This window comes from Drosophila bipectinata, chromosome 3R (genome assembly GCF_030179905.1).
Source record: "Drosophila bipectinata strain 14024-0381.07 chromosome 3R, DbipHiC1v2, whole genome shotgun sequence".
Classification (NCBI taxonomy): Eukaryota; Metazoa; Arthropoda; class Insecta; order Diptera; family Drosophilidae; genus Drosophila; species Drosophila bipectinata.
The window spans coordinates 15001845-15023286 of record NC_091739.1 but is presented as its reverse complement, the minus strand read 5'-3'; the positions used below and the strand labels follow the sequence as shown (position 1 = coordinate 15023286).

At 43.9% G+C, this 21442-nt stretch overlaps 6 protein-coding genes across 6 annotated transcripts; 2 read left to right on the top strand and 4 right to left on the bottom strand.

Moving 5' to 3' along the window:
- Positions 1–431: 431 nt before the first annotated feature.
- KaiR1D (Kainate-type ionotropic glutamate receptor subunit 1D) lies at positions 432–6879 on the top strand. The gene is made up of 13 exons (XM_070281506.1): positions 432–844; positions 1191–1346; positions 3055–3149; positions 3223–3312; positions 3389–3546; positions 3675–4350; positions 4413–4582; positions 4647–4907; positions 4967–5098; positions 5154–5352; positions 5416–5527; positions 5580–5699; positions 5767–6879. The coding sequence occupies exons 1-13, from the start codon at positions 748–750 to the stop codon at positions 6060–6062; spliced, it is 2562 nt and encodes an 853-aa protein (XP_070137607.1). The 5' UTR covers positions 432–747; the 3' UTR covers positions 6063–6879.
- Positions 6880–7174: 295 nt separating this feature from the next.
- Ir93a (Ionotropic receptor 93a) lies at positions 7175–10557 on the top strand. The gene is made up of 9 exons (XM_043212112.2): positions 7175–7286; positions 7344–7496; positions 7552–7688; positions 7750–7858; positions 7913–8460; positions 8518–8620; positions 8683–8831; positions 8887–9066; positions 9123–10557. Exons 1-9 carry the CDS (start codon positions 7178–7180, stop codon positions 10239–10241), a joined length of 2607 nt encoding a protein of 868 aa, XP_043068047.1. The 5' UTR covers positions 7175–7177; the 3' UTR covers positions 10242–10557.
- RpS30 (ribosomal protein S30) lies at positions 10258–11238 on the bottom strand. The gene is made up of 3 exons (XM_017248339.3): positions 11098–11238; positions 10789–10877; positions 10258–10670 (listed from the first exon to the last, which is right to left on the bottom strand). Exons 2-3 carry the CDS (start codon positions 10864–10866, stop codon positions 10350–10352), a joined length of 399 nt encoding a protein of 132 aa, XP_017103828.1. The 5' UTR covers positions 10867–10877; positions 11098–11238; the 3' UTR covers positions 10258–10349.
- A 2456-nt stretch (positions 11239–13694) lies between these two features.
- On the bottom strand, positions 13695–14307 carry LOC108129211 (homeobox protein MSX-1). The gene has a single exon (XM_017247166.2). The coding sequence runs from the start codon at positions 14229–14231 to the stop codon at positions 13695–13697; it is 537 nt and encodes a 178-aa protein (XP_017102655.2). The 5' UTR covers positions 14232–14307.
- A 561-nt stretch (positions 14308–14868) lies between these two features.
- LOC108129968 (uncharacterized) lies at positions 14869–18258 on the bottom strand. The gene is made up of 4 exons (XM_070282135.1): positions 18254–18258; positions 16998–17309; positions 16645–16945; positions 14869–16575 (listed from the first exon to the last, which is right to left on the bottom strand). Exons 1-4 carry the CDS (start codon positions 18256–18258, stop codon positions 15331–15333), a joined length of 1863 nt encoding a protein of 620 aa, XP_070138236.1. The 3' UTR covers positions 14869–15330.
- LOC108129967 (uncharacterized) lies at positions 18037–21014 on the bottom strand. The gene is made up of 3 exons (XM_017248288.3): positions 20152–21014; positions 19814–20096; positions 18037–19692 (listed from the first exon to the last, which is right to left on the bottom strand). The coding sequence occupies exons 1-3, from the start codon at positions 20922–20924 to the stop codon at positions 18511–18513; spliced, it is 2238 nt and encodes a 745-aa protein (XP_017103777.3). The 5' UTR covers positions 20925–21014; the 3' UTR covers positions 18037–18510.
- Positions 21015–21442: the final 428 nt, after the last annotated feature.

Sequence of the window (21442 nt, the reverse complement as noted above, 5' to 3'; positions counted from 1 at the left end):
ATTTAATCCTTTTCCACTTCAGAACATTAAGAGAGCTTAAGATGAAAATTCATAAATAATTAGGTTTAACTTTTGAATGGAAAGCGATTATCCATCGAATATAAATCAAAGCATATAAAGCCCATCATTTATATCAACCATTTTCCTGAAAATAAAGAATCTTACTTTAATCTTTACCTTCTTCAACTAATATTTAAATTAAATTAAAATTGTTCTACTGACCCAAAACTCATTCAAGTTTTCTTAAAGCTCCCAAAAAAGCACACATTCCGGCCAGAGCAGCTTTTCATTGAAATTTCCATGTTTTTCCACCACGACCTTGGGGGGATGAAAAGCTTAAATCATTGGGGGGGTGGCAACCTTCTTCTGGGCCCAGCTCTCAGCATCCACTGCGCAGATGTGGGAACTGTCAGCCGGCTTTTGGATGCTGCCACATGCCACACACCACCGCCCACCACCCATAACAGCACATCATTCCGGGGGGCCCGCAACAGGATAAAAGAAGGCGCATCCCACTCTCAGTGCTCAGTGGATGTTCCATCCTCACGGAAAGCGGTTGAGCGGCATCTCGAATCGGAAAACGGAAAGAAATCAAATCTACAGAATCTAAACAGTAAGGCCCAGAGCACTTGCCGCGTAGTGAAAATGTGTTAATTACCAAATAGCCAGAAGCAGAGTCCTGAAAACCACGAGCTACGATACAACGAATCATCGAAACCTGAAACTGCCAACGGAAGCAATCGGAAAATGTGGTCCAGGCGACTTTTGGTCCTGCCGCTGCTGGTCTTGCAATTAATTTGCAACTGCCAGGTGGTCCAAGCCCTGCCCGATATTATTAAGATAGGTGAGTGGGCGAATATAAATGCATTGGGACATCCTGCTGAGGCCAAACCAAAAGTATTTAATGCCAAAACAAAAATAATTCCAAAGTACGCATCCGTATCGATTTTTTTTCACGTCATAATCAAGAGCGCGTTTGACTGTATGAGTGGTTGTGGTTGTGTATGTGTGAGGATAAGGTGTGCAAGTGTGTGAGTCTGTGAGAGTGTGTTTGTCTTTTGTTTGTTTTTATTCGAACACTGCGGGTAGTCCTCCGGCAAAATAAGACCAAATATGAGAGCCATTAGCCGTCCTTTTGATTAAAACAAAGCTTTACCGTGCATCCATTTATCTGTCATTTATCCTCGCAGGTGGCCTCTTCCATCCCTCCGATGACCACCAGGAGCTGGCCTTCCGCCAGGCGGTGGACCGCATAAACGCCGACCGTTCCATCCTGCCCCGTTCCAAGCTGGTGGCCCAAATCGAGCGCATCTCGCCATTCGACAGTTTTCACGCCGGCAAAAGGGGTGAGTATTCCATGTGGTGGACCGTGTGGGGGGACACAGGTGACTTGGCCCGATTCCCCAGTGCCCCTGTTCCCATGCCTTGCCCTTCACCAGCCACATTGTGGCATGCATATTTGATGTGGCCCAAGTTCCCTTACAACCTGCACCCCCATCATCTGCATAGCTTTGTTTGCAATCTCGTTTGCATCTGATTCGCCCTTTGTTTGTGCTCGCATTTGATTTGCGATTTATGTTATGCTAATTGCTGCCCTGGGGTTTGGGGTTATCTTCTGTGTGTCCCAGCGGCTACATGGGAAAACACATCGTTTATTTACACACAATTATTTTCGAGTATTTTTGAGGTCCAAAAACGCTTTCAAAGTGAACCCAACTTAGGTCATTCAAAGGTGTTCTTTTTACTTAAGACAAAGCTTCAATGGGTGTGAGTAGCTAAGGTATCGGGACTTTAATACATTAATCTATAATGATAATGGAATCTATCATATTAAAGCAAGTTAATATGTCTTGGTTATAAATTACTTACTAGTTAGCAGTAATAGATTCTAGTCCCTACAAGCTTCCGCCTAGACATTAAAATATAAACCCTCTTATTATGTTTTTAATAATGGATTTTCATGTGAGTCTTCGAACTAAGCAAGATCTATCAGAATTCCAATCAAGGTTTCTATTTCTAAACAAAAATTTTCCAAGAATTTAACAAAGACTATAAAATTTAATATCTTGTGCTTGTGGCAAGGATGCAATTTTTCCTGGTGTAGGTTTTCCTTGTTTGATATTTCAAACTTTATATATGCGAGGTAAGGGAAAACTCCTCCGGCACTTGATAATCGTTAAAAGCTAAAGATGAATCGTAAAGTGGGTAATGTGAGCCAGCCAACTGTCGAATATCCTGTGATAAATGAGACACAAATGACGCTAAAGTTGGGCAGCAGAGCACACTGCTCACATGGCCGAAAAAATACCTTGGAAACCAGCATGGGTTGCCCAATGGCCGTAAGGTTGGGATGGCCGTATAGCTGAATGGTCGGAGAGTCCTGCCAGAATGCACTTCAGCACGGCAGTAACGAGCCACACTCACACACACGTACGAGCAGTATCCTTACTGTACGTTAACCGCATCACCGGTTCTCAGACCTTCGGGGAGCACCTGCACTTACACGTGCTTAGTGGGTTTGATGAGGCAAAAAGGATGCTGACAGGAGGCAGACAAGCCAACCGATGGGGGAAGCTGAAAGACAGAGGACCGAAAAGGTCCTCCGACAAAATGAAATTATGTCATACTGAAGTGCATTTTAAATATGCGAACGAGGCCAACTGAACATCACAGTGCCAAGCCAAAGCCAAGCATATTACTGCGCTACTTGGGCTCGATTTTACTTTTTGATCCTTTCAAGTCGCTGCACGAGATTATCTCCCTCGCACAAGCAGATTGTGTGAGCGAATTGGATTGGGAATGGGAATAAGATTGGGATTGGGAATGGGAATGGGGATTGGGACGAAGATTGGGGGCAGCATGGAAGGCACATTACTTGGGAATCAATTTGCGACTTTTAAGCTCTTTGGGATTTGTGTTTCACTCAATTTGCCATAAGGAAAGGATATCAGAAATGCGGGACAAAGTTTCGCCTTGTAATAGTCCCGCAGATATTTCAGAACAGTTTATTGAAGACCAACAAATAACCGAATATTACTTTTGTTTGTCTTGCAGTTTGTGGCCTATTGAACATTGGGGTAGCCGCTATTTTTGGGCCCCAATCTTCGCACACCGCCAGTCATGTGCAGAGCATCTGCGACAACATGGAGGTGAGTAACACCGCCAGAGGATATGATATGTCTTCCATAAACCCCATTTATTTTGTAAACACACTCGTTGCAGATTCCCCACTTGGAGAATCGCTGGGACTTTCGCCTGAGACGCGAGAGTTGCTTAGTGAATCTTTATCCCCACCCTAATACGCTTTCCAAGGTAGGTACAGGTGCATCTGCATTACTGCCTCATACTCTGCTGCATTGTTGATGTTTCCGCTTGTGTTTGGTCTTAGGCTTACGTTGATATCGTCCGACATTGGGGCTGGAAAACGTTCACCATAATCTACGAGAACAATGACGGCATCGTGCGGCTGCAGGAGCTCCTCAAGGCACACGGGATGACCCCCTTTCCCATAACAGTGCGCCAGCTAAGCGACAGTGGGGATTACAGGTAAGCCATTTCAAGCGCATCCTGTCGGGGCATCATTTCCCTTCACTATTCATATGCAAATGCTTGCCAATTGAATTACTCAATAAACTACCTTTGATTCCCTTTGGTTATTCATTTTCCCCTTCCAGACCGCTTCTGAAGCAAATCAAGAACTCGGCGGAAGCGCACATTGTGCTGGACTGCTCCACGGAAAGGATCCACGAGGTCCTGAAGCAGGCCCAGCAGATCGGCATGATGAGCGACTACCACAGCTACCTGGTTACCTCGTTGGATCTTCACACAGTTAACCTGGACGAGTTCCGCTACGGTGGCACCAATATCACCGGCTTCCGTCTCATAAACGACAAGATCGTCTCGGACGTAGTGCGTCAGTGGAGCATCGACGAAAAGGGAATGCTGCGCTCCGCCAACCTGACCACCGTGCGCTCTGAGACAGCTCTCATGTACGATGCAGTGCACCTGTTCGCAAAGGCACTGCACGACCTGGACACCTCGCAGCAGATCGACATCCATCCGATTAGTTGCGATGGGCAGAGCACCTGGCAGCACGGATTCAGCTTGATCAACTACATGAAGATCGTGGAGATGAAGGGCTTGACGAACGTCATCAAGTTCGACCATCAGGGCTTCCGGACGGACTTTATGTTGGATATCGTTGAACTGACTCCAGCTGGTATCCGGAAAATCGGTACCTGGAACTCCACTCTGCCCGATGGTATTAACTTTACGCGAACCTTTAGCCAAAAGCAGCAGGAAATCGAGGCGAATCTGAAGAACAAGACCCTGGTTGTTACAACCATTCTGGTAGGAATATAATTATTTTATTTATTTTAAATACAATTATTGAAACTCTTATGTCTTTGCAGAGTAATCCCTATTGCATGCGAAAGGAGTCCGCTGTGCCACTAAGTGGAAACGATCAGTTCGAAGGATATGCCGTGGACCTGATTCATGAAATCTCGAAGTCGTTGGGCTTTAACTATAAAATCCAACTGGTGCCAGATGGTAGCTATGGAAGTCTCAACAAAATGACAGGGTAACGATACATGCAAGGACCTTCTGCATCATATGTAATCAAATACAATATCTAATCCCTCTAGTGAATGGAATGGAATGATCCGGGAGCTTTTGGAGCAGCGTGCTGACTTGGCAATAGCTGATCTCACCATCACTTTTGAAAGGGAGCAGGCGGTGGACTTCACCACGCCCTTTATGAACCTGGGGGTGTCCATATTGTACAGGAAGCCCATCAAGCAGCCTCCGAATTTGTTCTCCTTCCTGTCGCCATTGTCCTTGGATGTCTGGATCTATATGGCCACAGCCTATTTGGGTGTGTCCGTTCTACTCTTCATTTTAGCCAAGTGGGTTATTTGTTTTTACAAAACCTTAAGATAAACTTAATATTTCTTTTGTTTCATAGATTTACCCCTTATGAGTGGCCAGCTTATACAGATGCCCATGGGGAGAAGGTTGAGAGTCAGTTTACTTTGCTGAACTGCATGTGGTTCGCCATAGGATCGTTGATGCAACAAGGATGCGATTTTCTTCCCAAGTAATTTCCAATTTCTTCCTTTGAGATTTATGTATTTGATATACCATTTTTGTAGAGCTCTATCCACCCGCATGGTGGCTGGTATTTGGTGGTTTTTTACCCTGATTATGATATCCTCGTACACTGCCAACCTGGCTGCCTTTTTGACCGTGGAGCGCATGGATTCGCCCATCGAAAGTGCCGAGGACTTGGCCAAGCAGACAAGGATCAAATATGGAGCTCTAAAGGGTGGAAGCACAGCAGCTTTTTTCAGGGTAAGAACACTAGAACTTACTAATACTGATTTTGTAAACGAAGTCTAAAAATATTCTTTACAGGACTCCAAAATATCCACCTACCAGCGTATGTGGTCCTTCATGGAGTCGGCTCGTCCTTCGGTATTTACGGCCAGCAATGGTGAGGGAGTGGAACGAGTGGCCAAGGGCAAAGGTGAGCAAGGCTTCACGAAAAGAAAAAAATTTTTTAAAGAGTATTTTTTCAGGATCCTATGCTTTTCTGATGGAGTCCACGTCCATTGAGTACGTGACGGAAAGAAACTGCGAACTGACGCAGGTGGGCGGAATGCTGGACACCAAGAGCTATGGCATAGCCACTCCACCAAGTAAGTAATAAACTGGGGTATTCCATAGACCGATTGATGAGTAACCAATGGGATGTCCCACCTACAGATTCACCTTACCGCACGGCCATCAACAGCGTCATACTTAAGCTCCAAGAAGAAGGAAAGCTCCACATCCTGAAAACAAAGTGGTGGAAGGAGAAGCGCGGCGGTGGAAAGTGCCGGGTGGACACCTCCAAATCCTCCTCGGCGGCCAACGAACTCGGCCTGGCAAATGTCGGCGGTGTGTTTGTGGTCCTAATGGGCGGCATGGGCGTGGCCTGTGTGATTGCCGTGTGCGAGTTTGTGTGGAAGTCACGCAAGGTCGCCGTGGAGGAGCGCCTGAGCGCAATTCTAAACGAATGAGAAAAGTCGTAAACCCGGGACGAATGGGTCTAAGCAGTGAATAGGTCCCGGGTTGGACTCGGTTCGGTTAAATCAAAAATGCAAGTAGAGTCGGGAAAGTGCAATGAATGGAGAGCATGGCGGAGCAACATATATCACCAGCAATAGTCGGAAATAGACAGTTCTCGGTATCCCACGCAGCAATATTGTTTACTGGAGCCACCAATGAATGTTAGCACCACATTTTAAAGGCCATCAAGCCGAAGAGCCCAGCTATTAATATACATTCAAGATACATACGAGAGATATGTACATTATATATACATAAATATATATTTATACATATATACTCCCTTTCGTAAACATACTAATCACTAACCTATACACTAATGGAACAACAATGCAACAATTTGCAACAAATCGAAACGAATCGTATTGCATTTATATTTGAAAGCATTTTTGGGAATTGACCTATAGTCGTAATTGTAGCTAAATTATATATACAAAGGAATCAATATACAGTCCGACAGACATCAATACATAAACCAAAGGCCATGCATATATTAGCCAGAAGACACGATCGAAAAATCTTACTTAAACCCTAAGAAGCAGGACACAATTTACACGCAAATCGAAACCGATATTTTCAACGGACTTAGCCAGTAGAACTAACCTAAGTGAGTTGTAACTCTTAGATTAGAAACATTTTCTATTTAATTCCCCCTTTTCCCAGCCCTCTAGCTACTGTCCTCCCCTAAGATATAAGATTGTAAAATGTAATTACCGCTCATACAGGCAATTCTGACAATTTCATAAAATACTTACAATTAAATAAAACAAGTTAACAAAAACCACTGACTTTCGAGTATCCCTTCGAGTATGAACACCTGCGTTCGATTTGACATTTGATGTGGTTTTGTGATGTCGACGCCTAACCGCAAACCGTCAATCAGCTTTTCCAGGTTTTCCACATTTCCACTTTCTCCGCCATCAATTTTTCATGGGCTCTGCACACGCTTAGGGCTGCAATTCAGAAAGTGCCTGCTTTTAATTGGGTCTTGTGTTATCAGTACGAGGTAACCTCGTTAGTTTCCGCCATGCGGGCTCCTCAGTCGCCTTTTGGGCATCCTGCCACCATGCGGTTATCCTTTTGCCTCCTTTTACTTTGCGGACTGCAGCTCTGTATCCTAACTCCCATCGAGGCCAATGACTTTTCCTCTTTTCTCAGCGCCAATGCTTCACTAGGTAAGTTTGGGTCTTCACATCCATACAGCTAACTAATCCCATTTACGGAATGAATAGCCGTTGTGGTGGATCACGAGTACATGACCATGCATGGCCAGAATATTAGGGCCCATTTTGAGAAAATCCTGAGCGACATAATTCGGGAGAATCTGAAAAATGGCGGCATTAATGTTCGATATTTCAGCTGGAACTCAGTGCGCCTCAAAAAGGGTAAGATTTTAATGGATTTTCAAAAAAGGCTAGTATTTATAGCTGTTGGAAACAGACTTTTTGGCTGCTATCACAGTAACGGATTGCGAAAATACCTGGAATTTTTACAAAAACACCCAGGAGACCTCAGTGCTTCTGATCGCCATCACTGACTCGGATTGCCCTCGACTTCCACTGAATCGTGCTTTAATGGTACTACTGGAATATTAAATATTATAAATTCTATATGGGAATAATATTTATTATCCTCTAGATACCCATGGTTGATCATGGCGACGAGTTTCCGCAGATCATACTCGACGCGAAGGTCCAGCAAATTCTTAACTGGAAGACTGCTGTCGTTTTTGTGGACCAGACCATATGTGGGTATCCAGAAACTGAACCTTAAATTAAATAATATTCCAAAAATTTATTAGTGGATGACAACTCGGTGCTGGTAAAGTCTATTGTACACGAAAGTACCACTAATCACATCACCCCAATCTCCCTGATCCTGTACAAAATCAACGACTCCCTGAAGGGACAGAAGAAAAGGTCAGCTCTTCGTCAGGCGTTAGCCCAGTTCGCTCCTCCCAAGCACGAGACGAAAAAACAGCAGTTTATGGTTGTTTCCAAGTTCCACGATGACATCATCGAGATTGCCGAGACACTTAACATGTTCCATGTGGGCAACCAGTGGATGTTTTTTATTCTGGACAAGGTCCGTCGGGACTTTGATGCCGGCACAGTGACCATAAATTTGGACGAGGGCGCAAATATAGCTTTCGCGCTCAATGAGACCCTTCCCGATTGTCAGGACACTCTTAACTGCACCATTTCAGAGGTAAGTCTAGCCCTGGTCACTGCCATTTCCAAGATGACAGTGGAGGAGCAGTCCATATACGGCGAGATCTCTGACGAGGAATGGGAGTCCATTCGCTACACAAAGCAGGAGAAGCAGGCGGAGATCCTGGAGTACATGAAAGTGGGTACTTTTTATTGACTGCTTCTACAACCCAATTTTATCTTTTAATTCGTCAAGGACTACCTGAAGGCCAATAGCAAGTGTGCAAGTTGCGCCAGATGGCGGATCGAAACAGCCATCACCTGGGGAAAGAGCCAGGAGAACCGGAAGTTCCGCGTAGGTAAGGGGGCCGTGTAAAAATAGCCTTAAGGGTTTACTCATCCAATAGAGAACATTACTTAGCACCCACACGCGATGCCAAGAACCAAAACTTCGAATTCATTAACATTGGCTACTGGAGTCCTTTGCTGGGATTCGTTTGCCAGGAGCTTACCTTTCCCCACATCGAGCACCACTTCCGCAACATCACAATGGACGTGGTGACTGTTCATGTGAGTCTTTGAGCCAGGAATATAATTTTTATATATTGGTTCAAATCGCTCGTAGAATCCTCCCTGGCAAATACTAACCAAAAATCGTCATGGGGTCATTGTGGAGCACAAGGGTATTGTCATGGAGCTTCTCAAGGAACTAAGTCGCGCCTTGAATTTTAGCTATTACCTGCACGAAGCCTCCAACTGGAAGGATGAATATTCAATTACCACAAGCACGAGCTCCAATGAGACCGTAAGCCCATTCCGGTCTAGGGGGATTCCCAAACTTTATTATTTCTATTTTTACAGGACGAACTGGCGGGGTCGATGACTTTCCGGATTCCCTACCGCCTCGTTGAAATGGTGCAAGGAAATCAATTCTTTATGGCCGCGGTGGCAGCCACTGTGGAGGATCCCGACCAGAAACCCTTTAACTACACCCTTCCGGTCAGCGTACAGAAGTATTCCTTCATCACCCGTCAGCCCGACGAGGTGTCCCGCATTTACCTCTTTACGGCTCCATTTACCACGGAAACCTGGGCGTGTCTGGTGGGCATCATACTTCTCACAGCACCCATGCTGTATGCCATCAACCGCCTGGCTCCGCTGGAGGAGATGCAAATAGCTGGCTTGTCCACTGTTAAGAGCTGCTTTTGGTACATCTTTGGAGCTCTATTGCAGCAGGGTGGAATGTACCTGCCACGAGCCGATAGTGGCCGCCTGGTTGTGGGTTTCTGGTGGATCGTCGTGATTGTCCTGGTTACCACATACTGCGGCAACCTAGTTGCCTTTCTAACCTTCCCCAAGTTCCAACCGGGTGTTGACTACCTAAGTCAGCTATCCCGACACAAGGAGATCTCGCAGTATGGCCTACGAAACGGAACCTTTTTCGAGCGTTATGTGCAGACTACGACACGGGACGATTTCAAGCAATACATATCACGAGCTCAGATCTATGGCAACTCTCAAGACGAGAACATCGAGGCGGTGAAGCAAGGACATCGCATCAACATCGACTGGCGCATTAACTTGCAACTGATTGTGCAGCAGCACTTCGAACGCGACAAAGAATGCCGCTTTGCCCTGGGCAAGGAGAGCTTCGTGGACGAGCAGATTGCCATGATAGTTCCGTCCCACAGCGCATACCTAAACCTCATCAATAGCCACATAGACAGGCTGTTCCGCATGGGCTTCATGGAGCGCTGGCACCAGATGAACCTGCCCAGCGCCGACAAATGCACCGGCAAGAGCTCCCTGCGACAGGTGACGAACCACAAGGTGAACATGGACGATATGCAGGGCTGCTTCCTGGTCCTCCTTCTTGGGTTTATGGTGGCCTTTGCTTTTGGATGCTGTGAGTTTTGGTACCATCGTTTCTACGTTCACAAAACCAGTCGCCAGCCACCGAGCAGCGTCTTTACCACTTGAAAAACATTTTTCGAAATTAGGGTGTATTGTTTAATGTTTGAAATTACTTTATGAACATCATTCTGCAATAAAACATAGCGACTCGTTCATCATTCCCCGACTAACTGTTTACGTGGAGTTGGCGTTGGGACCACGACGACGACCGAAGCCCTGGACAACGTTGACGAAGCGGCGGTTGTACTGAATCCTGCGCTTGGCGCGTCCAGTCTTCTTCTTCTTCTTCTCCTGCTTCTCCACCTTGGGGGTCTGACCCTTGACCTTACCAGCACGAGCGAGGGAACCGTGCACTTTACCACCAAGCATGGGAATGTTGATGTCCAACTCGAAGGAGCTGAGGGCGGTCACGGGAGTCTCGTTGGCCAGGGTAGCACCCTCGCAAGCGAGGCTGAACTCCTCGCTGTTGAAGCCATGCAACTCGGCGAATTGGTTCTAATTGGGAAAGAGAACAATTAGTAAATTATTCAGCTCTAGCCAATTAAGCTGTTCTAGAGAGTTGGAGGTTAGGGTCGCCCCGTTTGTTGTCACCTCTACTCCAGTCGCCACTCACCTTAACACCGGCAATGGTGGCATCCTGGGACACCTCCAGGGCCTGAATGGTCTCTAAGCCACGTACGAAAAGCTGCATGTTGATTCGCTCTGCAAGTAAACCGTGCAATTTATTTGGATTAGTTATCATTCTAAGGCAGCTGGAAACACGTGTGTCAATACAGTCACTCATTTTAGGTAGTTTTGGTAAGTAGGGCACTGGCATTTTATGCCCCGCTCACTCAGGAGTCACTCGGACACTCGTTAGTTACGTATTTATCATATTTTTTGTTTATTTATCATGGTTTTTAGCCAAAAATTGCAGGCCTACCTTGTCACTAGATGTGCGGATCGTCGAAAAAGAAAGATGGCCGAAGCAGAGTTGCAAAACTATCGGTACTTTAGGGTTGCCAGATGTGTTGCCATTTTCAGTCAAGCAACAAATTTCCCTTTAGTTTGTGCTTTATAAATTTCCAGTCTTAAGTGTTTATAATTTTAGTAAATGTTTTTTTTATAGTTTAGTTTTATAAATAAAATTAAATTTTTATATTCTATCGATATTTTCTACCTCTTCGGCGCTGCCAACCCACGTAATTCAAAAGAGTCGCGTTGCCGGACTGATTATTTTTGTACAGACCTTGCGCGGGAACTTAAAACTAATATGATATTGGATCCGTACACCTTTTTTTACTAAAAATGAATGAATAAATAACTAGCAGGCATTTATAAGACCTCTGTCCAACTAAAAAACAGATTTATATATGCTTTCATGAAGAAAGATATATTTATATTACAAAAAAGTTTGAATTAAATCATTTAAAGGCTGTTGGGTTATAAACTGTAAATAGTCTTAAACTCTTAACTTTTTAAGACCTAATAACATAAAAACATAAAAGATATACTAGTTTTTTATAAAAAAAAAAAAGAAAATGAAGTAACCTAGTTCATTCATTTGACTCAAATCGTTCCCTTGAGTCCGACACCACAAAAGACCAGTCTGGCTGACGCCCAGCTAAGCTCGCACACCCCGATTACCTCAATCTACGTAAAAATGGGAATTACGTTAAGCCCACAGCCACTAGTCCGCCCGCGCCTGGCTTGACCCAGTTTTGAATGTGTCTCTTGTAAGGACATTCGCATTTAAATGAAACTGCAAAATGTGCTTGCGCCTGCGCTTGTCCTTTGTTTGATCCGCAGAAAGGACTCGAAGGACAGAGCCCTGCAGACATGGGCTGTGTGTTATTCTACGCCATTAGAATAAATATTGCCGCATTGTTTGACAAACAGGACTAGATTAGTAACATAAACATTCCCTCAATGAATGCAAATCATAAGCCGATTTAACAAATTTGCACGAATTATCCGCAACTAATGAGTGTGGCTTAGATTCTTCGCCCATATCCTTCGAATGTCAGGATATTGAAAGCGAAACTCTTCAGTTTATTGTAGAAAATTTTCTAGGTGCTCTAAATTTATGGCTATCTTGTATGGAATATCCCTTACCCTTACGATTAAAGCAGATGCGACAGATAATGTGTCCCCTCCAATATCCTTAACCCTTTATTACCAGCTCTCGATGTCCATTTGAGATAGCCAAATGGCGCATGCGATCCTCTTTTCCTGTTGTCCACTTTGATCCAAATCCTAAGGCCATTCCCTACTCATATGATCGGATTAGTTTGGGATTAGGTGCAGACATCTCGTGGATTTGCGTAAACTCATTTGCCAGGTCTTGTGGAGAACAGGCCTTGTAAGACTTGGGAAACGCATCGGAAACTATCTTTCCCCACCTCCTCAGCCGCTTCGGAAAATGTTCTTTTGCTTGTTTTTCCTCCGCAGGAACTGATGCCGCTTTGTAATCTGATATTTTGCATGTTTGCAAACAATGGCAGCGGAAAAACAAATTACTCTTGACCATAAAAACAGCGACGGTAACAATTGCAAAATCGGCTTAGCCTGCCCCTGGTCTTTCTTTCAGTGTTTGCCGTTTTTCCGGCACGCGAATTTTCTGATTTTCATTCACCTCGATATCTTTTGTCAAAATTTTCCCATATGGGTTATATTTTTGGCCACACACTTATCATATATGGGGGATGCGGTATCGTTTGATCCAACATGGGAAGTATAATTGCGGGAATGCCCTGAGAGCCACCTAGTTTCCGCATTAAAATTATGAAATATTAAATTACCCAGTCCATTTGGATATCAGGTGAAATTGATACGAGGCTTAGATTAAAGTAGGAAGTTGTATTTATCTAACAGAAAACAACCATCAAATAAAATTGTAAAGATATTTAATATATGATTAAATATTATTAAAAATTATAAAATAATATCTTTAGTAGAGACTAATAGAATAGAATCGAATTAAAACATACACAAAGCTTTGGACAGCATACAATTTGGATTATCTAAAACATGAATAGGGTAATTTTTTAGGATAATAAAAATAATGATTTAAAAAAAAAACCATCCAGAAAAAACACATTTTTGTAATTACAAACGAATCCTTTTTTATTTCTATGACTTCCAATATTGATGCATTACTTGGCTGGTATTGCATTATTAAAATTTTAAAATAGAGATTTGACTTGGGATAATGTCAACATGCATTGCTCTCCCAATGATGGGCCGACCACATCTTTCTATACTGGGTTCAAGCTTATTATTCAGCTGCTAGTCTTTACCCATCCTCACTTCTTCTATGAAAAGCCAAATACAACTATCTTCCATGTTTGTTAAAAATATTTTAAAATAATGTCAAAATAAATACCCCACATTAAAATATATCAGTTTTAAGTACAACATTGTTTTATTGTATATTATCATAATTCATATTTACTATAATATTAATTTAACATTAAACTAATTAAAATTTATTCTATTTACAAGAAGACACTTTTGTAATAGATTAACAGCCAACTTCTCCTATACTATAACGATCATTTCCGGTTCCGGACTGGAGGCGTTTGAGGAGAAGGTGGAGTCACAGCTCTCATCCTTTTCCCGCTTCTCTCGCCGCTCCCGGGCTCTTCTGTTTTGGAACCAGATCTTCACCCGAGTATTGGTTAGTTCCAGGGAGTCAGCCAGCTTGTTGGCGTCCTCTGCGCTGAGGTAGTTGGACTCTTTGTAGGCCCTTTCCAGCGCCTGCAGCTGGGCAGGCGTGAAAGGGATGCGAGGCAGGCGGCCGGGAGTCCTTTTGGCGGGTCCATTCTGGCGGAGGGCTCGGGGGAGCTTGGGCGGATGATAGCGGGTGTACTGCAGCCAGTCATAGATGGGCAGCTGGCCGTCTTCTGGAGCCGATGGAGGAGATGCCCGGACTTTTACTTCCTTGGCGGATTGAAAGGCGTACGGGTGGAACGGCAGACTGCCTCGTAGGCGTTGTAGGACTCCTAAGGATGCATTGGTTCCCATGTATCTGTCGCCGGCTCGGTTCAAAATGTAGTCGATGCTGAAGTCACTCATCCTGGCGATCCTTTCGTTGAGCTGGTCAAAGTGCTACTGCTGAGTTTGTTGCGCATCCCCTGGCTATTTATGGCAGGACAACACAATGCCTGAGCCGCCATTTGCATCTGAAGAGTACGAGGCTATCTATCCTTGTCTCGCAGGACGAGACCGGCCCAATCCCAGTGCAAATCTCCTTCGGGAGCAGCGAGGCGTTTAATAGGCGTTTCCCAGCATTCAACATATCAGCCAGCCAGCCAGGTAGGCAACAGAGGCCTGTCCTCCTTTTTACCCTTATCAGCTTGGAGATTATAACCGCAGAGGCAATAAAAAGTATACAACCGAACCAAAACTGAATGAACTGATTGCCTCTGATTACCCATTAAGTGGTAATAGCTTCTGATTATGGTTGGTTCCCGAATTCCCTTACCATAATATAGAATCAATTAGTTTATCGAATAGTATAATATAAGATTTTTCATTATTTTAAAACAAAACAGAGACAAGATAGTTTGGTAGCCTTGTAATAAAAATTATAACTTTGTTTGGCCTAGTTAAAAATTGCGGCCAATGAAGTTCATTCAATCTAATAAAGACTATCTTTTTAATTGTACAATCTTTGTAATATGTTTCCGCTGTCTGAGGGCCAGACTTCCACTTATCAAAAGACTCCGATTTGTTACATTTTTACCCTGTCCCCGATGAACTCATCCGCTGCCATGTTTTCTGGCCCATCCTATCAGATCCCATGCCCAGCAACCATCCCCTTTTCAACCTTACCATGTTAAAACTTAATGCGCGTATATTTTGATTGATTCGTAAATTTGTTTTCCCAACAGTTTCCATTCGCAAAACAAGTTTTGTAGCCACCCTTGCGGCTTCATAAAGTATCAATTTCATTGTTAATTTGAAATAATCATTAGATAGCCGGCATATGGCAAGTACTTGTAAAATAGAAGAGCGTACTGATGGGGTCGGAGATCTGTTCATGACGCCATGTCACGAGTTTATAAATATACAATTGTGTCACTTTACGCTTAAACTGAGTTCTCAACTAGCTTGTTTTATTGGTATAATGATAAATGAGGTTTGATGCCTAACTTCTAAGATGTGTCTACTTCTAAAGACTACTTAAACAAATGCAGTACAACCTGTCGATTTTATTTTCCACGCACTTGGCAGTCTTTTCGTAGGAGCTCACTCTACTTATAGAGGGCATTTCAACCTCCACGGTTTCCGTGGCATTGTTGAAGGAAACTGTGGCCTCGAAGTCCGCACTTCCCTGTTTCACCTTAAACTTGGTTCGATAGACAGCCACCTCGACAAAGGGCGACTCTTCATGGTAGTTCTTATCCAAATCAATTTTCATCTCAGTCCTGTGGATGTAGTGCAGTGTAAGGTTCGCACAAATGCCAGTGAGGTTTCGCTCCTCCAGATATCCGTTGATATTGCGGATAACCAGGGGGGCAATCCGCTCAGTCCACTTGGCTGATACTGTCTTGAACGGCACGCAGGTGCAGTAGTGTTCCGGAATGCCGGCATCCTCGCAGCTTCGCTCCTCATCCGCCACCTCAAAAAGTGAGTGGCATTTGGGGCAACTGGAGGCCCGAGGCCAGCGCGGCGTTTTCTCGGGATTGCCCAATTCGATGAGATGGACCAGGGTGTTGTACAGGTCGTAATTGGAGGTGAGTCGCCGCTTATTCTGCTGCAGAGCACGTGTGTATTCAGGATAGTGAGCTCGGAACCATGGAGGCAAGTAGATGAACATCGTGGGTAGGCGATTCTCCAGGAAACCACTCGGCAAGTCCAAAAGCTGTCCATATCGATTCCCATGATCGGACAGAAATATCACTATGCTTTGCTCGTAAACTCCATCGGCTTCAAAATCTAAAAGGTACTGCAACACGAAGTCTTCCATCTTGGAGGGCATCCGGTAATTGTCGTGACTAAAGCTGTTCGTCCAGAAGAGCCCCCAAATGGGTCTCTCGTCCACATACCGACGCACGAATTCCGATCCAAAATCATAGATATAGCTACTGGTGATCCTCCGGCCTATACAGTACTTCATTGTACACTCAGGACACTTCCATTGGGGCAGTAGCGTCTCGAAGGCCTTTTGGCTGGGACGTTGATAGTAGTCCGTGGGTTGCTCCACAAAACCTGGTTTTACATAGTTAAAAGTACTTATGCTTGGCTCATCTTCTGCGAGGGCCGTTAGGTAGCCCGCCTCCCGAAACAGATTCCACACGAAGGGATATTTATCCATGCAACCCCTTTTTTTGAAATCACAAATATTATCCTTAGCGGAGTCCAGGCTATGGCCAGTCAAGATGGCCATCAGATTGGGAAAGGTGTTATCGCCAATCTAGTAATTAATTTATATCATTATTCAACCTTAAATTAGGGGAAAAATTCTCATAATCCAGCTCTTCACCTTGTTGTATCCTTGCATTTCGTACCAGCCCTTGCGAGTAAGAAAATTGTAAACCTTTGGCATGGTGCGCCTCAGATTAATCCTCGAGAGATTATCAATGCCAAACATGATGACACTCGGCTTGCGTCGCGACGGATCTTGCGAGGATTGGTTCTTGGAAGAGGGCTCTGCATATTGGATGAGTGTAAAGGCATCCGCCTGTAGGATATGCGAGGCATTGCCCAAGCGGTGGCAGGTCGAGACTAGTCCTTGAACATGGCGCGGCACCACAAAGTCCTGCGAGAAGTACTTGGCTTCCTTTCTAAGGATAAACAATAAGGTTTAATAAACTTTTAAATCTTTTCTAAACTCACACATCGTAGCCATCCTTTTTCGCGTTTCGAACCACCTCCTGATAGTAGCAGTTGTATTCAATGTTACTCGAATTAAGAATCTGGGAGGCCAAAGTTTCATTGATATGCAGAACATAGTGCTTAATGGCTTCATTGTAAATCGGAGTAACTAGTCCAGTATCGTTGGAACAGGACTCAAACACCAGTGGCTTGTAAATCGCGGTGGCTGCCGCATCGAAAGGGTCCACATAGGGGATCTTGCACTTGCTGCTGTCAACAAAATAGAGGGTCGGACCCGAATCCTCATCCTCCAAAATGTTGCTCAAATCAGAACTTTTATTATGCAATGACTGCCGAGTAGTATTTTTTTCCTGATATGTTTTTTCTTTAATTATTTCATTTCGCGAATAGGTTCGAGTAGTATTTTCTTTAAGATCTTTTTCAAGTTCACTGTCTTTGGATCTGTAATCCCTTAGAACCAAATTATTATTTGGCAGGATAGATATAATAATCAAGACCACAAAACAGAATGCGAGACATTTATAAGCAAAAATCGGGGATAGCATGTTCTACAGCTAACGAACCCTTAAGGCCAACTGAGGAAGTGCAAACAGTGTTCTGCTTTTAAAACCTTACTAACTAAAATACCTATTCATTGAGTTTTTATCAGAGATTTACGACAAACACAGAATTTAAAAGGCTCGTCAACTTATCAGAAGGAAGCAACCTCAACAATCCATATCATTTAAGCTTTGTTGTCAAGTCGTTTTTTAAACAACTTCTTCTGCCTTTATCTACAAACAATGTTAAAAATGTTTACTGACCTATACTGTCACCTATAGGTATGATCCGATTTTTTTTAAAAATAGATTTCTTTCAAGTTTTAATTATTAGTTCTTGCTCAGTGATAACCCTCTGAAGAAATATAAGAATTGTATCATTTAGTGCCCGTTGCTAAGTATATCGGACAAACCTCCTGATATAAAGGGGGTTATCATAAGTGCTCAAATAAAGCAACCTGATATACTTCCAAGAAACTAATAAAAATTGATAAGGTCGATTTTTGTTAAAATTTTTTGTATTTACGATTTAAAATTATCGGTTGGATTTTATAAAAGTTATTTCCCTTATTCGTATGGTGTGCGTACTTCTCTAGCTTATCTTAATTATGAGAGTTTCTTTATAGATTAATAGGTTCAAGACTCAAGAGTGAAAGTTTTGTGATAAGATAGAGGCATTACAATCTGTACTGGAACTACACAGATATATATTTGTACGCCATTGCAACTAATTTAAGCGATTCTTTGGTAATCTCAGCTGGGCCAATTACCCGGGAATCTGCCAATTGTCGTGTAATTGTTAACTAATTTTCCATTGACACAATCGCCGGGCGGCAATTATCTCTGCGGAAGTGGTAGCGGTTGCCAGCAACCAGTTATCCGGAACAGAGATGGTCCCTAGCGATAGGGAACAATGGCCACGAGATCCGATAGATACAATTAGAGTACTTCTTTTTGCGGTTAAAATGCCAGGCTCAGCAGATGCAGAATTTCTTGGCTTCCTTAACCGAAGTGCAGTGTGATTGACTGTCGTACGATTCTAGCCGACTTATGCTGGGCACCGAGACGGACACTTTTTTCCGGTCGGCATCCCAATCCGCCGTAGCCTCGAATAAGGCACCACCCGGATTCGCATAAAACTGTACCAGATAGGCACTGGAATTGCTCCTGCGCTGGACTGAAGAGGCATTTTTAAGCTTGAGCTTCTGACACTTTTTGGCTCCCTTGTTCTCAGCCAGGAATCCATTGATAGCCTGGACTAGTTGCTCAGCTATGCTTTTGGCAGTGGCATCGTCTTTTGAAACGGGCTGAATGCTATTACAGCCGCACCAATGCTTATCGATTCCTGCCTGGTGGCAACTCCTGGACCAGTCCACCTCCTCGAATATACTGTGGCAGCTGGGACAGCTGTTGGGGCGAGGCAGTTGCTCCACCTTCTTGTCCAGGTCCAGGATGTGCTTGAACATAGCGTAGATGTCGTACGGTGAGGTGAGACGATTCCGATTCGCTTCCAAGCTCTTCACAAAGTGCGGATACTTCTCGCGAATCCATCGGGGCAGGCGGATAAACATAAACGGCAGACGCTCTTCCAGGAAGCCGCTACTCAATCTCCTCAACGGTCCAAATCTGCTGCCGTGGTCACTGAAGAATAAAATGATGGTGTTGTCCATCACACCATTTTTGTCCAACGTCCGCATGTACTTCACCATTCGGTCGTCCATTGAGGATGGCTGGGCGAAGTTGTTGTGGCTGAAGGTGTTTGTCCAGAACATTCCGAAGAAGGTGCGGTTCCGGTTGACCTTGGTGAACTCCACCGCTAAATCGTAGATGTACTCGGAGGCCAGCCTTCGGCCCAGGCAGTGCGGCATTCCACTCTCATAGGTCGCGTTCAGCTCCTTCTCCACGGCCATGACCAGTGGCCGGGCGTACACATCCGTCGGCGGAACGCGAAAGCCCCTTTTCAAGTAATCGAAGGTGGAGAATGGGCTCCAGTCCTCGGCGAATGCTGTCGTGTAGCCCTTGGCCTTGAAGTCTTTCCAGATGAAAGGACAGGCGTCCAAGCCACCTACCTCGTCGGGTCGGCAGCGGGTAATGGCGTAGGTCTTGTTCAACCCTGTGAGCACCGCCATAAGATTGGGAAAGGTATTATCGCCCACCTAAAAGTTAATTTAAGATACTTTTTAAGCTTATCAGTAAATTTTTTTTAGGAACCTTAAATAATCATGAAAAGGCAATTAATTTTTTAGCCTCCAACTGTCTATTTACATTGTTGCCTACCTTATTGTAACCTTGCATTTCAAACCAGTGCTGGGAGGCCAAATACTTGTACATCTGAGGCATCGTCAACTGGAGATTCATCCGGGACACGGAATCAATGCCCAGCAACAGGACACTCGGCCTTCGAGACTCGGTCTTGGTAGAATCATTACGAGGATGGACAAATGCGAAGGCATCGGTTTGCGACACCTTAGTGGCGTTTGACCGACGGCATTCGGTGATCATGGCTTCCACGTCGCGCGGCACTACAAAGTTGTGCTCAAATTTTATGCAAGGATGAAGCCTGAAAGTAGCCTGAGGGTCATTGGTTATCTCTGGATGAGGTTTCGCTAACTTACGTGTAGTGCTGGTCGGCCCCGGTCCTCACTCCTGCCCGCAGGATCCGCTTGTAGCAGCACGAGGCGCTGCTCTCGTTCTTGATCAGACTGTAGGTGCTGTCCGTCCAGTTGTAGTTCACTGTGACCATGTCAGGACTGTGGTCGCACACCGTATAATATTTCTTGTTGTAGATCTTCATAATATTTTTGGCAAACGGATCTGGTTGGAGCATTTTACACTGAGGACTGTTGACAAAATATTTTACGTGCGATTCCGTTTCCAAAGGATAACTTGCATTCGAGATATCCTCCTGTGGATCGTTCTCTAAAAAAATCTCCATATTTGGCTTAGGCTGGGCAGTAAAAGAACTAACACTGCCATTAACATCGGGGGTCTGTTTTTTTTCATTGGGTATATAACTCATTATAGTTTCCTCTGCCTCAAGGTCTATGGAGCTATCGTTTGCTTTTACGATTAAGCCACTCATATTATGCTGTACCCCAACCTGATAACTATTTTGTAACATAATTTCCGAACTATTTAAGGAGTTTTCAAAACTTTCTTGCATAATAGTTGCCCGTTTGAGATCTGAGACTTCCTGAAACGTTGTTGGGAAACTGAACGTAGTGCTCTCAAGCCTGTCCTTGGTAGGATCCCATGTATACAACACTATTGTTAATATTATAAGAAAACACAGAACAAATTTCACTATCCGTTGAAGGAAATAATTATTATTTTCCTCTATCGGTTGCAATTCGTCCACTGCAATTATATGATATTTAATGTTCGACATGATAAAACGGCCTATATCCCAACTTCCGTGCGTAGCTATGAGGGCAAGTGCAGCCCCTATATGTCCGTTCTATTCACGATTCTATTTACAACTGATTCCCGAGTCAAATATCAATGGGTATTATCGCGCGAAAAGTCTCTACCCCCGACGGCTTACATTTAAGGGGTTATACGCAGTAAGAACATTTTAAAAATTAAAATATTATATTCAAATTAACTAGAATATATTATTTATATACTTTTTTTTTAATTTTATACATATTTTAGAAGATATTTATTAAGGCCAAGTCAGAAGGTCAGAGAGTAAATCGTAGGTTCTTCATAGTAGATTATCTTGATTTCTCGAAAACAGCTCAACCGATCAGTCTTTAAATTGTGAACAATAGTCTTAGAAGTATTCATTCTTTTTTGAAGCGTAAACCCCCTTTATCAGAGAAGTCGTCATTTCGAAACAGTAACTACTCATTTTAATGGCAAGTCGTGGCAGCAAGCTCTTCAAAAAGCTTTATTTCAATTAAG

What these genes read in the sequence shown, in the direction of transcription:
- LOC108129967 (XM_017248288.3), bottom strand. Translation starts at nt 20,924, where the DNA reads ATGTCGAACATTAAATATCATATAATTGCAGTGGACGAATTGCAACCG. An exon ending in GGGGCCGACCAGCACTACAC is followed by an intron (nt 20,097 to 20,151) that starts GTAAGTTAGCGA and finishes GGCTACTTTCAG; the next exon opens with GCTTCATCCTTGCATAAAAT. An exon ending in AAATGCAAGGTTACAATAAG is followed by an intron (nt 19,693 to 19,813) that starts GTAGGCAACAAT and finishes ATTAACTTTTAG; the next exon opens with GTGGGCGATAATACCTTTCC.
- LOC108129211 (XM_017247166.2), bottom strand. Translation starts at nt 14,231, where the DNA reads ATGAGTGACTTCAGCATCGACTACATTTTGAACCGAGCCGGCGACAGA.
- KaiR1D (XM_070281506.1), top strand. Translation starts at nt 748, where the DNA reads ATGTGGTCCAGGCGACTTTTGGTCCTGCCGCTGCTGGTCTTGCAATTA. An exon ending in TTTTCACGCCGGCAAAAGGG is followed by an intron (nt 1,347 to 3,054) that starts GTGAGTATTCCA and finishes TTTGTCTTGCAG; the next exon opens with TTTGTGGCCTATTGAACATT. An exon ending in CTACTCTTCATTTTAGCCAA is followed by an intron (nt 4,908 to 4,966) that starts GTGGGTTATTTG and finishes TTTGTTTCATAG; the next exon opens with ATTTACCCCTTATGAGTGGC.
- RpS30 (XM_017248339.3), bottom strand. Translation starts at nt 10,866, where the DNA reads ATGCAGCTTTTCGTACGTGGCTTAGAGACCATTCAGGCCCTGGAGGTG. An exon ending in CCACCATTGCCGGTGTTAAG is followed by an intron (nt 10,671 to 10,788) that starts GTGAGTGGCGAC and finishes TTTCCCAATTAG; the next exon opens with AACCAATTCGCCGAGTTGCA.
- LOC108129968 (XM_070282135.1), bottom strand. An exon ending in AAAAAGGATGGCTACGATGT is followed by an intron (nt 16,946 to 16,997) that starts GTGAGTTTAGAA and finishes GTTTATCCTTAG; the next exon opens with AAAGGAAGCCAAGTACTTCT. An exon ending in AAATGCAAGGATACAACAAG is followed by an intron (nt 16,576 to 16,644) that starts GTGAAGAGCTGG and finishes ATTAATTACTAG; the next exon opens with ATTGGCGATAACACCTTTCC.
- Ir93a (XM_043212112.2), top strand. Translation starts at nt 7,178, where the DNA reads ATGCGGTTATCCTTTTGCCTCCTTTTACTTTGCGGACTGCAGCTCTGT. An exon ending in CTCAGTGCGCCTCAAAAAGG is followed by an intron (nt 7,497 to 7,551) that starts GTAAGATTTTAA and finishes TGTTGGAAACAG; the next exon opens with ACTTTTTGGCTGCTATCACA. An exon ending in TTTTGTGGACCAGACCATAT is followed by an intron (nt 7,859 to 7,912) that starts GTGGGTATCCAG and finishes AAAATTTATTAG; the next exon opens with TGGATGACAACTCGGTGCTG.